Here is a 13,338-nt window from a genome sequence, read left to right as displayed (position 1 = left end):
CCCTGAGCCTTCCTGATCTAATTTAGATTTTTAGGAGAAAAAAAAATTCATACTGTGGCTCAATTTAATTATGAAGCTAAATATAGGTCCTGAAGAAGAGACTGTGTATGCGTGCTATAATATAAATTACCTTCTTTCTGCAGGGGGGGCGTTGTCAGCTGCTTGTACGGTGAGGGCATAGGTCCGGCCCACTGTTAATTCTACTCCTGGTGCGATAGTAATAAGACCTGTGGTTTTATTGATGACGAAGTCTCCCTGATCCCCGACGAGGATCTGGTATGAGATCTCTCCATTTGGCCCTTCGTCTGCATCTACAGCAGTGAGCTGGAATTGAAAATCACACATGAATCCCTCAGGAATCAACCTGTCACCAAATTGTCATCCCCCTGTCACCTAAGAAATTTTCAGAGGAAGACAACAATCAAAAACGAAGGGGAAGTTTTCTGCTAGGGTGGTCCTGAGAAAATTACAGTGGAAAGATGTCCATTTCTTTTTGGGAGAGGATAAAGAAGAAAGGAATTTCTCTTTCTTGAGGTTGATTTTTCCTTTAAATCAAAAAGTCCAAAAGAAGGCAGCTCATAATGTGATTCCAAGAGAAGAGTAAGCAATTTAGAGTTGGCTGATCTGAGAACCAAATTTTCTTTCTCCTACTACAGGTCTACTGCTAACGATGTGACCCTCATCAAATCCTTTGAGCTTTCTGGCCTTCAGTGCTTTCATATAAAATGGAAAAAAAAATCGATCTAAAAGAACTGAAAGTTAGTGTCTAGTACTTAATCTAGGATCATGCAGCAATAGAATTTATAGTTTATCATTTTCTCATTTATTCTCTCTTTCCTTCCTTGCTACAATCTACCAATATAACCCATGAAGATCATCTCCATGAAAAATTGTAATTTTTTTCCTTTTCATCCCTCATTCCCCCCTGTTTTTCTAGATATCCTGTCAGCTTTTTTTTAAGGTCCCTTATTATCTCCTTCCCTGGAATCTTCCTTATTTTTAAAAAAGCATTTGATAAAATTCATTCACACTAAAAATGAATTATCTCTCCTTATGAGTTACTTTGCCCAGAAATATTTGAATTTTACTGGAACTTTGTAAGACTCGGGAATGAATCTTTAACTGGATTGATTTATTTTATCTGGCCAACAAATGTGCTATTTAGAGGAATTAGTGAGCTCTTCCTTACAATTCCCCCCTGAAATATCATTTTCACTTGTGCTTAATATGACTGCCTAATGTTCTTCCTGCATGGGTAATATGATGATTTCTATTAAATGGGTAAGATTACCAAATTGGCAACTGTTTGTGAAATTATCAGAAAGGGTTCTGATTAGAATTCACTAATGAAGGAAACTCATTGGTAGGCTCCAGAAAGTTTCTTCTGTAGGGGGGAAAAAAAAGACTGAGGGGTGTTATCAAATCAGAGTGCTAATGAACATTTATATGATTTTTAAAAGTCTACAATGTGCTTTGCATAAATCATCTCCACAGAATCTCATGACACATTGTGGCATGACAAATAGAGATATGACTATGTCCTTTTCAAGATAAGGAAACAGGCTCAGGGAGGGGCTTGCCCAAAATTAAATAACAAATAATTGTCAGAATCAAGATTTAACCCCTATTCTTTTCTACTTTAATTCCACTACTCCATCATCTAGGCCATCTTGGTTTCTGACATGTACATAATTGTGAGATTTGAGGATCTTACTTCTTACCGTAAGAAACAAAAATTATTCAAAATTTGAGGCAATATCAGTCAGAACAAAGTAAAGGATAGTTGTAGTTCATAAGAGAAAGCTGTGCATGATCCTGATCAATCACTTTGTGTAAAGTCAAATCAGGAGAGAGGATACACCATGTTCTTGTCTATCTATCTATCTATCCCTAAGAGTATATGAGTGTACATATAGTATATATACATATATACTATGTATATATATATATATATATATATATATATGTATATATATGCACTATATATAGACATATATCTACACACACCATACAGTGTGTACATGTGTACATATAGATATATATGTAAATATATGTATGTGAATGCACATACATATAGTAAATATATAAGTATGTATACTTATAAATATATAAATACATATGTCATAAAATAGTTACATGTATATATAAACACACATGTATATAAAATCAAACACACACACGCATTCTTACTATAACTAATTGACTCATTCCAATGATGAATTTATTGAAACTGTATGCCCACTTTCAGTTGAGATTATTTTGATTTAAAAAAAAAATATTTTCAATGTTATAGTCTAGGGAACCTCACTGTAAGTTGCCTTTAAGGTTCAATTTTCATATGCTTTATATGTATCCATTTTGTGTCCATATTATGGACAGAAATGACTGTATCACCTGGCTTCCCTATTTAAATTTTAATGATGATTCACCTATAAAAATAATAGTTTTAAGAGAAATAATTACTAAAGACAGAGAAGGGAATTAGAACACAACTGAGCACCTAGGAAATGAAGAGCATTGGGGGTGGACAGATGTAGTTATTGGGAAGAAAAAATATCATATAAAAGAGTCAAGGAAGTAAGATAAGAATGACAGGACGGGTCCTAAAGGAAGAGGCAGAAGCTATTTTTAGAGACAGAATGAATGATGTATTTTTGAATGAGGGAACCATTCATGCCAGGTAAACTTATTCTCCTTGGGGAAAAATAAAAGTGAATGCATGTGATATAAACCATATAACCTATTTTAACTTTGTGAAGCACTTAACACAATGTCTTAGGAAATCTTAATTCAAATTAGTTTTAAATAGATTAGATTTTAACATTCTTCCTGGGATTTTAGTCAGTTAATAGAATTTTGTGGTTAATACCAATATATCTAGATAAGAAGAGGTATCAATTGGGATGTAGCAGAGATGGGTGTTAGGACTACTCTGTTTTTTTTTTTTTTTGTTGTTGTTGTTTTTTGTTTTTTAATAACTATTTTGTAGGCAGGAGGCACAAAAGTATTTAAGGCAGGCATGTGTTTGACAAGTGTCATCAAGAACAAAAAAGACACAGAGAGGAGTAGTGGTCAAAATCAGAAGGACTTGTGCTAAAATTGCCTCAGATATATCAACCATGGGTAAGTTCCAAAATTCATAGTACCCTGCGCATTTCTGCAAGTCTGTAAGTTGAAGAGTAGGGATTTATTTGTGTTGAAAAAGGAATTTCCCAACAGTCACTGTCCCACATCAATGAAGTAAAAAGTCTAGACATAGCTAAGAATTAAAATAATTTAAGAAGAATGAAAAAAAAGACAAAAAACAGAATCCTAAAATAGCATAAACATATAAATTTATATATATGCACACAATACACTGCAGAAAAACACTTGGCAAGTGAAGAGGCTGAGAAAGATTTAAAGAAATGGGATATTATGCAGAGAGCAGAGACTTGGAATTCAAAGAAGAGAGACACAAGTTTTGGTCTTTTGACATTAGGCAAGTCTTGTGATTTTTCTTGGGGTCTGTTTTCTGTCAAAAAATGAAGGATTTAGATCAGAAAATGAATTTTTAACCTGGGGTTTAACCTTTTTAAAATGATAATTTTCATTTGATTTCCTTTGCCATCATTTATATTTTATTGTAAACATCTAGAAACATTATTCTGAGAAGGGTGCAGAACTTGGATCAGGTTCCTAAAAGGGTCTATGCTATAAGAAAAAAAAAGGAAAAAAAATAGTTAAGGATACTTAGACACTAAGGTTCCTGTGCTCCAATGATTTGTATGGCCTTGGAATTGAAAGTCCCTCCCAGCCAGGCTCCAATTAAGCCTCCCAGATTTACTCCTTCATGCAATGTCTATTCCTAGCTAACTGACTTTCATGCTGCTTCTGCAACTGGACTTTCCATTTTCTACTTCCTTCCAGAACTCAGAGTGATGGCTTGTTTGTTTATGTGAAGGAAAATGAGTATGGAGAACTCTCAATAAACAACTCACTCTCTCTCCCAGTGTGCATTGGTCCATCTCAAAATCGTCACTTTAGAGAGTGTTTTGGAACGGTGTAAGTGACTTGCCGGGGTCACTAGCCATCAGTTCAGGTCTTCCTGATATCTAAAAATGTTAATGTCTCCCATTTCAACCAGGGCTATCTCTAGTCATCTTGACCTATATCTTGTATCTGCACCAAGATCACTCTGGAGGGGAAAGTGAGGCAGATGGAACTGCACTCAAATTCACTTTCACATGGCATCATTTCCCTGATGTTATGGTCCTATTTGAGAATGAAGGCCAAACAACAACAACAATAACATCAGCATTTAATAAATATGCATTGAATTGGAGTAATTTATTTAATTTTTAAATTGTGGTAAGAATATTACTCAATTATATAACTTGCTGATGAGAAGGATTAAATAACAGAAATTTTTGATATGAAAATATCTTTGTGAGGAACCCTTTTGAATAAACATGTGTGTGTGTGTGTGTGTGTGTGTGTGTGTGTGTGTGTGTGTGTATGAGATAAGAAGCATCAGAATCACTGTTCATATGAAATAGCAAAAATCATGGGGAACTATTTCTAAAGTATAACAGGCTGAATTCAGAATTTCTTTGAGGCATGAAACTCATTTTCCCTATTTGTCTATTTCCTTTTTCACATCCTTACTCTTCCTATTGGTAAAGACAGGAAAAAAAAGCAGGAAAGACAGCCAGGAACACAACTATTCCTGCAAAAAAGAAGAAAAATGTATTCTATATCATCAGCAAATTGGGCTTGCTCACAAAACATCATTCTATCTCTATTCTCTAAGCTTTTTCTCAGACTGTCTCTTGTAGTCTGAGCAAAGCAGAACTTTGCTTGCTCAGAGACCTGAGCAAGACCTTGCAGAGCAGACGCTTTCATGGGTAGAATACCTACTTTATTCCAAGTGCCACCTACCTGATCCTCCAATCCCTACTGCCTTCCCAGTTCAAAAGTATTTTATTTATGTGGTATAGATTTTATGTTTATATTTATGCCCAGTTTCCTCCCAACATAAGCTTAAGGGCAGTGGTAGGCACTTAATCAATAACTGAAGAGTTCAAAGGGTGAATCTGGTAAGGAGAAAGGAAAGATGGGGCAAAATGTGACACTTGAGAAGTTGATTGCCAACGGGACTCATCCAATCATTTGGATTTGCTGGCTGACTTTTAGTCATTCATAATTCTAGCTGATTTTGGAATTATCAAGTAGTTGAGGAATTGTATTGTTTTGACCTTAATAGCCCCCTCTGTCAGGCTATTTCCACATCAAGATGCAAACATATCAAGAAGTTATTGATTTATTCAAAACCAAGGTCAGTCAGCAAAGGAAGCCAAGGTAAGACCCAACTGACAGGGGCAATAAAGGAGTGGAGCTCTCCCACTGACCAGAGGAGAACAATGATTTAATTCAATACTTAGCAATTGCAAGTTGTTATGGTAACAGAAGACCCATTTTTCCTAATTGAAGAATCAGGAAAGAAAAAAAGAATGATCCATGCTTTTGCCTCTTTGCTTTTCAGTTTACTTTCATTTCTGAGGATATGTATATAGATGGATGCTTGGGACAGAGATTTACTGCACTTGCTGTATCAACCATCTGGATGGTTCAGGAGTCATTCAAAAAACAATTATCAAGTATCTACTATGTGCCAGTTATTGAGGTAAGTGTTGGGATACAAAGAAAGGCAAAAATAAAAATAAATAAATGAAATCCTTGCTGGCAAAAAGCTCAAAATCTAACAGAGATGAAAGTTTTGTTGGAAATTTCCAGTGAGCAAATGAACCAAAAGAATATACATTAAGGTTAGGGCACTACAGCTTCTGACACAGCACAGTGGTGAAATAATACCAAACTTTCAGGCAAGTTAACCAGTCGGAAAGTTTTTAAGAGCAGGGTAAAAATAAGATTGTGCCTCCTCTGAAATGATATATGGGTTGGTCTTGATGGGAGTGAAGGGAGTTCTGAAATTATGCTTCCTTTGAAGTTATATGAAAAATCCACAAGAGACCCAAGGTGGTGAAATCAACGGCTATACTCAACAGTCAGATATTTGTCCTACTTCTGTATTCAATGAAAAAAATAGCACCTATCATTTTGATGTAATGCATTTCATGACACAGAATTTCAGAGATGAAAGGGACCTTGGAGACAGTCAAGTCTAACCCAAATGTGAAAAGGACCCTGCTCTGTAACACACCTGACGAGAGCTAATGAAACTTTGGTTTAACGATATTGAGTGAGAGAAATGGCCTAGTGGAGTTGTCCTTGGAATCAGACAAACTTGTACAAACCTATCTCTGAAACTTACTAGTTATGTGTTACTACAGAAGTCACTTAAACTTTGTCTGCCTCAGAGTCCTTTTCTGCAAAATGGGAATACCAATAGAATGTAATTCTATTTTTGTGAGGATCACATGAGAAATGTGCATATAGCTTTTCAAAACCTAAAGCAATATGTACATGCTATTGTTATTGTCATCATTATTATTAATGACTTCTTCTAGGTTATCAAATTCCCTACTAGCTAATCTGTTCATCTAGATTGCAGTGAACATTGTCACTTAGCTGCCTTAAGGAATATTTTAATTTTACAAAATAATTCATTCAAGTATATGCTTGTAATCATTTTTTGTTTCTATAATGAACTCATCAGTTACCTTCCCAGACCTGTCCCTCTGTCCACTGCTCTTCCTAAATTCCCTGTCTCAGTGGATGCTGACATTATCTTCATCAATTCTGAGACACATTGCTCAGACTCAGTTCTTCCCACCCTGCCTAACTTTTCTACTGCAAACATTTCCCAAGTCCTATTTTTATTTCTCATTCCCTTTCTGATTGGTTACTGTCATTCTGATTCAGACCCCTGTTGATTCTTGATTGGACTATAATGAGGCAACTTCATAATTAGCCCCTTTTTCCCTAGTCTCTCCCTTCTTCAGTAAATGAACCCTTGATGGTACAATACATAGAATGTTATTCTTGAAATCAAGTACGCCTGAATTCAAATCCTGTGCCTGACATTTACTGGATTTGTGACCCTAAGTTTTCTAACTTTAATTTTCTGAGCTTAGTTTACCCAATCTGTAAATTTGGAACAATCATATCATTGAAGGTATTTTTCACAGGGTTATCTAAATTGAGATGAAGTATATAAGTACTAGTCAGTCACTCTTTAAAATCTTTGCAGAAGCCTGCCCATAGCTCCAAGTAACTTTTTTCCTCATTTCATTTCACTTTATCTAATCATTCCCATTGTAATTAACTCAGAATAACCTATATTATGGCTTTTTAAGTAATCCATAGCCCTTTCTTAAACTCTCCTGGTCTGAAGGATTTGTCAGAGTCATTTTTTATCTTCATATTCACAGCGAACAGGATCTATTAAGTGCCTAATAATCATTTGTCCAATAGCTATTCTATACCTTTATGTGTTCTCATTCACTTTATCAAGTAAAGATCATTTTCCATAAGCCTAAAGGAGCATAAATTCATAAAGATAAATGTCCAATGCAAAACTTTGAAATTCTACATATTGTGGACATATTCAATAGTATCAAAATTCTCTATCTCTTATTCTTCCATGGGACCTAACATCTGTTGGAGATGGTCCAGAAAACCCTGAGTTTCACAAACAGGCAGCTTAGTTCTTAACTTCATCTAGCCATTTATAGATGAAAAAACTGAGGTTCTGATGTTCAAAGAAGTGACTAATCAAAGAGGAGTAATATATTATAGATGTAAAATAGATTAAAAACTTATTGGTGAAAAAACAGCATGTCGCTTAACCCTATTTGCCTCATTTTCTTATTTGTGAAAGGGAGGGAAAATTGGCAAATCACTACGATACCTTTGCCAAGGAGAGTCTGATATGACTAAAATTTGCCTGACCAACAATGTGAGGAGGGAAAAGACTCTCTTAGCATTCTATGCTATCTACCATTAGTTACTGGTATGATCATGATGAGAACAAAAGGGAGATCAGGATCCTGTCGGAAGTAGCTTCTGAAATGAGGCTTCAAAGAAGCCATGACAGTCTGAGGCAGAGGGATTAAGCATGTGATTACACTGAGACCAGAAACACTTCCAAGTTTAACTAGTACCAGATTAAAATATAATTAGAAAATATTTAGCAAAACAAATCAATTAAATAGTGTAGAAAATAATGCTAATATTTTATTGTATTTGGCAAAGCTGCATGGATGATCTAGTTTGACATCACTTTTCTAAGAGGCAGATTTGGAAATAGAAGGTTTGTTAGACATGGACCAACTTGTAAAGCAGCATGGAAATAGAAGAGGGGTTCTATATGAACAAAAACAAGAACCTAGTTTAGCTGCAGAGAAAAGTGTGGGGCAGGAAATAGTATGAAGACTTCCATTTTTCAATTTAGTCTTTTGTTATGTTTCTATTTCTCATTATATAATGTATTTTTAAAAATTTACTATACTCTATTTTGTCATCTTTCTGCAAGATATATAAATATAAAGCTCATGATCTCATAAACATATATATATATATATTATATACACAAACATGTAGATTCACACCAATATTTGCATATATATGCGTGTTTATACATATATAGGTATGGAGATATAATATATATAATATTTATATATTTGAAGGAAGAGAGAAATAGAAAAAAGAGAGAAAGCAAGCAATTAGAACAGGAGGACAGGGCAGGAGAGAACAGGAAAGGAAGGACATGCATTTATTTTCTTGTGTGATAAGCTAAGCTCTAGAAGACTTTGTAAAGCCAGTTGCAGAATCATTTCTACATTAACTAATCAGTAATGTTCCCATTTTCTTTAGACAATGACTACCTTTGAAGTTCTTTTATCCTCAGAAAGGGTAATGGACCATTTATGAAAATTCAGAGAACTGCCATGTTTTCCATTAGTACAAAGGTCTGACTAATTCTGGCTTTGGATACAATTTGTCGACATTTTAAATGAATGTCATTGTGCAGTGGAGTTGAGATTATCAACATTTACAATTTTCCCTATACTCCATGAAAGATGTTGCTATGATTCCTTTACTAAAAATCGACTCTGCTGCCATATCTGAAAATGATGACTTGAGATAGTTAACACTTTCTAAGCCACTGAGATTTTTCTTGAAACCAGTTTTTTTAAAGAGATAATATGTAAATCCATCACTATGGATATTTGTTCCTTAAAAGTTTAACTCTCAGACAAAAAGTACTTGATGTAAAGTAAAATAAAGAAAGTCCTTTGCTCTCAGCAAGACTTACTGATTAAGTAATTCTATGATGAGGAGGTACTCCAGTCATTATTGGTTATTTCCTCAGGATTCCTTAATTGTGGCATGCAAAGGGCAAGTGTCAGATTGTTTTACATGAGTCTATGATAAAAATCACATTTTAGATCTCAGAACAACTATAGCCTGTCTCCCAACAGGATAACCAGCATCTTGGATTAAAGAGGTATGATTAAAAAAAACCAAAAAACAAAAAAAAACAAACAAAAAAAAACCTTATCATTTGGGAATTATGGGTAGTCACTGACTCTGTGCTGATCCACTGAAGAAACCTAAGCAGAGATTGAAAAATTCATACACCTGAAAAAGAATAGGTAATCCCAGTGCTCTCCTGACTTTGTGTAATTCTGCCAGATCTTTAGGTGATATTATATTATTGAGAATGATAAATAATTTGTAAACAATATTAACCAATTAGAAAACTAATCAACAAAAATATATTCTATGTTAAGTACAGCATAAAGTACTGGGGATATAAGACAGTATAAGATAGAGGTGACATATTGCCTGCCCTCAAGGACCTTACATTCTATCAGGGGAGACAACAAGTATATTTATAGCTATATAAAACTATTCACAACCTACATATGCAGTAATGGGGAGGAGGTAATGGGAATAACGGCTGGTGCAATCAGGAAAGTTTTCCTGCAGAAGATCAAGTTTGACCTGAGAATAAAAGGGTTTAGGAAGTGAAAGTGAATTAACAGTACATTTCATGTATAAAGGAACAACAGTGCAAAGGAATAGATATAAGAAATAGGGCCCCTATGAGTAACATTAAAAATGACATTTTGACTAAACTATAGAGAATGTGAAGAGAAGTGATATTGAACATGACTGAAAAGATAGCGTGGGGCCATATTCTAAAGTCCTTTTAATGGGAAAATGAGCACTTTTTAATTTGTTTCCGTAGTCAACAGGAAACCATCAGAACTTACTAAGAGAGTGACCTAAGTAGACCTGGATTTTTGGAACATCACTATTCTTAACAATGTGTATGGGAATGCTGAGCTTATGAAAGATGGATTGAAAGGAAGAAATCCTTAAGGTATGGAGGTCAATTAGAAGGCTATCAAAATAATGGATGTGAAAGGTAACAAGGACTTGCAAGACATAGAAAGGAAAGAGAAGAAGCTAAAGCTAAGAGAGATGCTGAGTAGGTTATCTGGTTATCAAGTGTATATCAGTGGAGTATATGAGAGTGAGGGTATTGGTATTATGACCTAAAGACCAGTGGTACACTCAAAAGAAACAGAAAAGTTTAGAAGAGGGTTAAATATAGGGGAAAGATATGAGTTCTTTTTTGAACATTATGAATTTGATAAGCATCTAGGACAACAAATTAATTTTAATACTATATGATTGTATTATAATTAAAATCAGCTAATTAAGGTCATGGGAATTTATGAAGTCACTTTTGGGGAGATTGCAGAGATAAGAATGGGAACTGAGTTATATCTTTGGAGAACATGTAAAATTAGGTTGTATATTATGAATGATGGGTCAGCAAATAAGACTTTAAAGGAATGCTTAGATAAAGAGGAGATGTGTTGCAAAGCACTCTATATTATTTCATCTTTACAATGACACATTATATGATTATACCTGTATAATTTAACTTGGATTGCTTGCTGTTTTGGGGAAGGTAGGAGTAAAGAATGGAGGAAGAAAAGATATTTATAACTCAAATTCTTACAACGAATGTTGAAAACTATATTTATAATTGAAAAAAAACAATTAAAATCAAAATCAGCTCTTAACAAGATGACCCTTTATATAGGTTCTATTTTCATCTCTATTTTTACATAAGAGGAGACTAAGACTAAGACTAAGAAAGCTCAGATCATTGGGGTACAAAGGTAAAATTTATATCCATATTCCCCTGAGAAATTATGTCAAATTACATTTCTTCTATACTTTCAAGAATATTAAGATGATTATGTCATAGAATAATTAATTAGCTTCACTTAAGAGCAGGAATTATTCTTTTTGCTGTATATTCTTCTCTTCCTTCTATTTCTCCTCCTTCTATATAAGAGCCCATATTTATGAGCATTCAGGATATAAAGCCACATTATTAGTTATAAAGCTGCAACTATAACTAAGCTTAATTTTTATTTTTTTGTGTTACTTCTTAAAATGATCTAAAATTTAAAAAAATCTTAAAACAGCATCTCTAAGTAAAACAATTCTGAGGTAGCACTTAACATCTTTAAGATTGGCTAACATGCCATATAAGTGTTAAGAAAATTGGGAAAACTGGGACATAAATGTTTTGTTGGTGGAGTTGTAAACTAATCCATCCATTCTTAAGAGAAATTTGACACTATATCCAAAGGGAAATTAAAGGTACATATGGCTATTAAGTTTGTATCTTTAAAAGATCATAAAAAATGGGAAAGGTCCTACAAGTACAAAAATATTTAAAGCAGATGTTAGACCTGGATAAGTCATTAAAAATCTTCATTTATCTTGATTTCCTTATCAGCAAAATGGAGAATAATAATTTCACTGATCTTGCAAAATTATTGACAGGATTAAATAAAATAACACTATATAAAATACTTTGTAAATTTTAAGTGCTATGTCATTGCTAGTTATTTTTATTAATTAAAAAACTTCATTATAATTTTATTGATTGATTTATTAGATATTAGATTGATATTATTATTAGAAATTGATTGATATAATTTTATTAGTAGTATCTTAAAATTATATCCACATTCCATGTTAGCAACTTCTAAAAATTGTGAGCATTTCATAACCAGAAAATATGGTATTAATACTAAATATTCTTATTTGAAATTAGAGTAGAGATGTTAAAATTGAACTTATACATGTGATAACATTTAGAATTTACATTTCTAGTATAAATATACATTAAATATAAATTTACATAGGCAAATGAGAATTTGTAATGTAAACAAATTACATGAGAAAATAATCCTTTCCAAATACTCCCAAAGTCATTGAATTCCTGAGCAAATATAGACTGAGCTGTAGAATGTACCACAGGATTTCTGTTGTTCTAAGAGTTTCTAGTCCTTGATGATTTGTTTTCCTATAAATTCGCTTTTATTCCCAAGCTGAAACCATACATAAGAATAAGAAAGAAGTCTAATTAAAAAAAAAACATATTACAGTAAAACATTGTTCACAAAGGAAGCCAGCTAGAATATCCCTTTAGAAACCACACTGTTATCAAAAAGGAAAGTTTTGTTTTCTTGGTTAATCATAATAAAAACTAATTCAATGCATTTTTAATCATCTCTCTGATATTGTTAGAAAGTTTATGATTCAATAATTGACATGATAAAAGGGAAAAGCCTATTTTATATTAACTATCCAGAGTGCCTTTTTTCAGAGTACGTATAATCAGATTATCATCAAGCTAAAAGGTACACACAAGTTATTCAGTCTAATTCCCAAAGGGAAGCAAGAACCTTTGGTCATATACTTTGTAAGTCTCACAGCTGGTGATTAAGCCAAATTCCGAAGCCAGCGATTTCTTCACTATGGCATCATGTCTCAACAATGATATGCTTGGGTTTAGACAAGGAAAATGGTAGGTGATGATTTTGGGACATCCAAGAGGACAGAGTCAGCAGGCTGCTATAGGTCTGAAGTTGGGAGAAAGGTCAAAGGGTGGAGAGATAGATTTGGCAATTCAGAAAGGAAAAGAACCTCAAAATTATTTCAATCCCTTGGACCCAGAAAGGTAGAAGAGCTTTCCCAGAGAAATCCACATTGAAATCAGGTCTTCTTATAAGTCTAGGAGTGTGATAAAATCAAACAACCTCTATACGTAGAGTTACAGCACCCACATGCAAATTCTGGCTCTGTCACTTATTGCTGAGAACCACATGACACTAGACTACTCAGTTAATTACTCTATGCCTCAGTTTTCCCTTCTACATGTCAATGTAAGATGGTTGATTTGTTCAACTCTGTTCCATTCAAGTAGTGATCATATGCCCAATCAGCCTCATAGACCTTAGATTAAAAGCAGAAAAAAACCTTCAAAGTGTGGCAAATACTACATAAAAATCATAA

General features: G+C 33.8%; 1 protein-coding gene across 1 annotated transcript in view; it reads right to left on the bottom strand.

The window, feature by feature from the left end:
• PCDH15 (protocadherin related 15) overlaps positions 1-13,338 on the bottom strand; it is an 859,006-nt gene that overhangs the window by 385,460 nt on the left and 460,208 nt on the right. Inside the window, exon 13 of the mRNA XM_051973865.1 lies at positions 131-324. Coding sequence (XP_051829825.1) covers positions 131-324 — 194 coding nt within the window. The remainder of the gene's footprint in view (positions 1-130; positions 325-13,338) is intronic.

This window comes from Antechinus flavipes, chromosome 2 (genome assembly GCF_016432865.1).
Source record: "Antechinus flavipes isolate AdamAnt ecotype Samford, QLD, Australia chromosome 2, AdamAnt_v2, whole genome shotgun sequence".
Taxonomy (NCBI): Eukaryota; Metazoa; Chordata; class Mammalia; order Dasyuromorphia; family Dasyuridae; genus Antechinus; species Antechinus flavipes.
The sequence above is the reverse complement of the archived record's forward strand: the minus strand, read 5'-3'. Positions and strand labels throughout refer to the sequence as shown.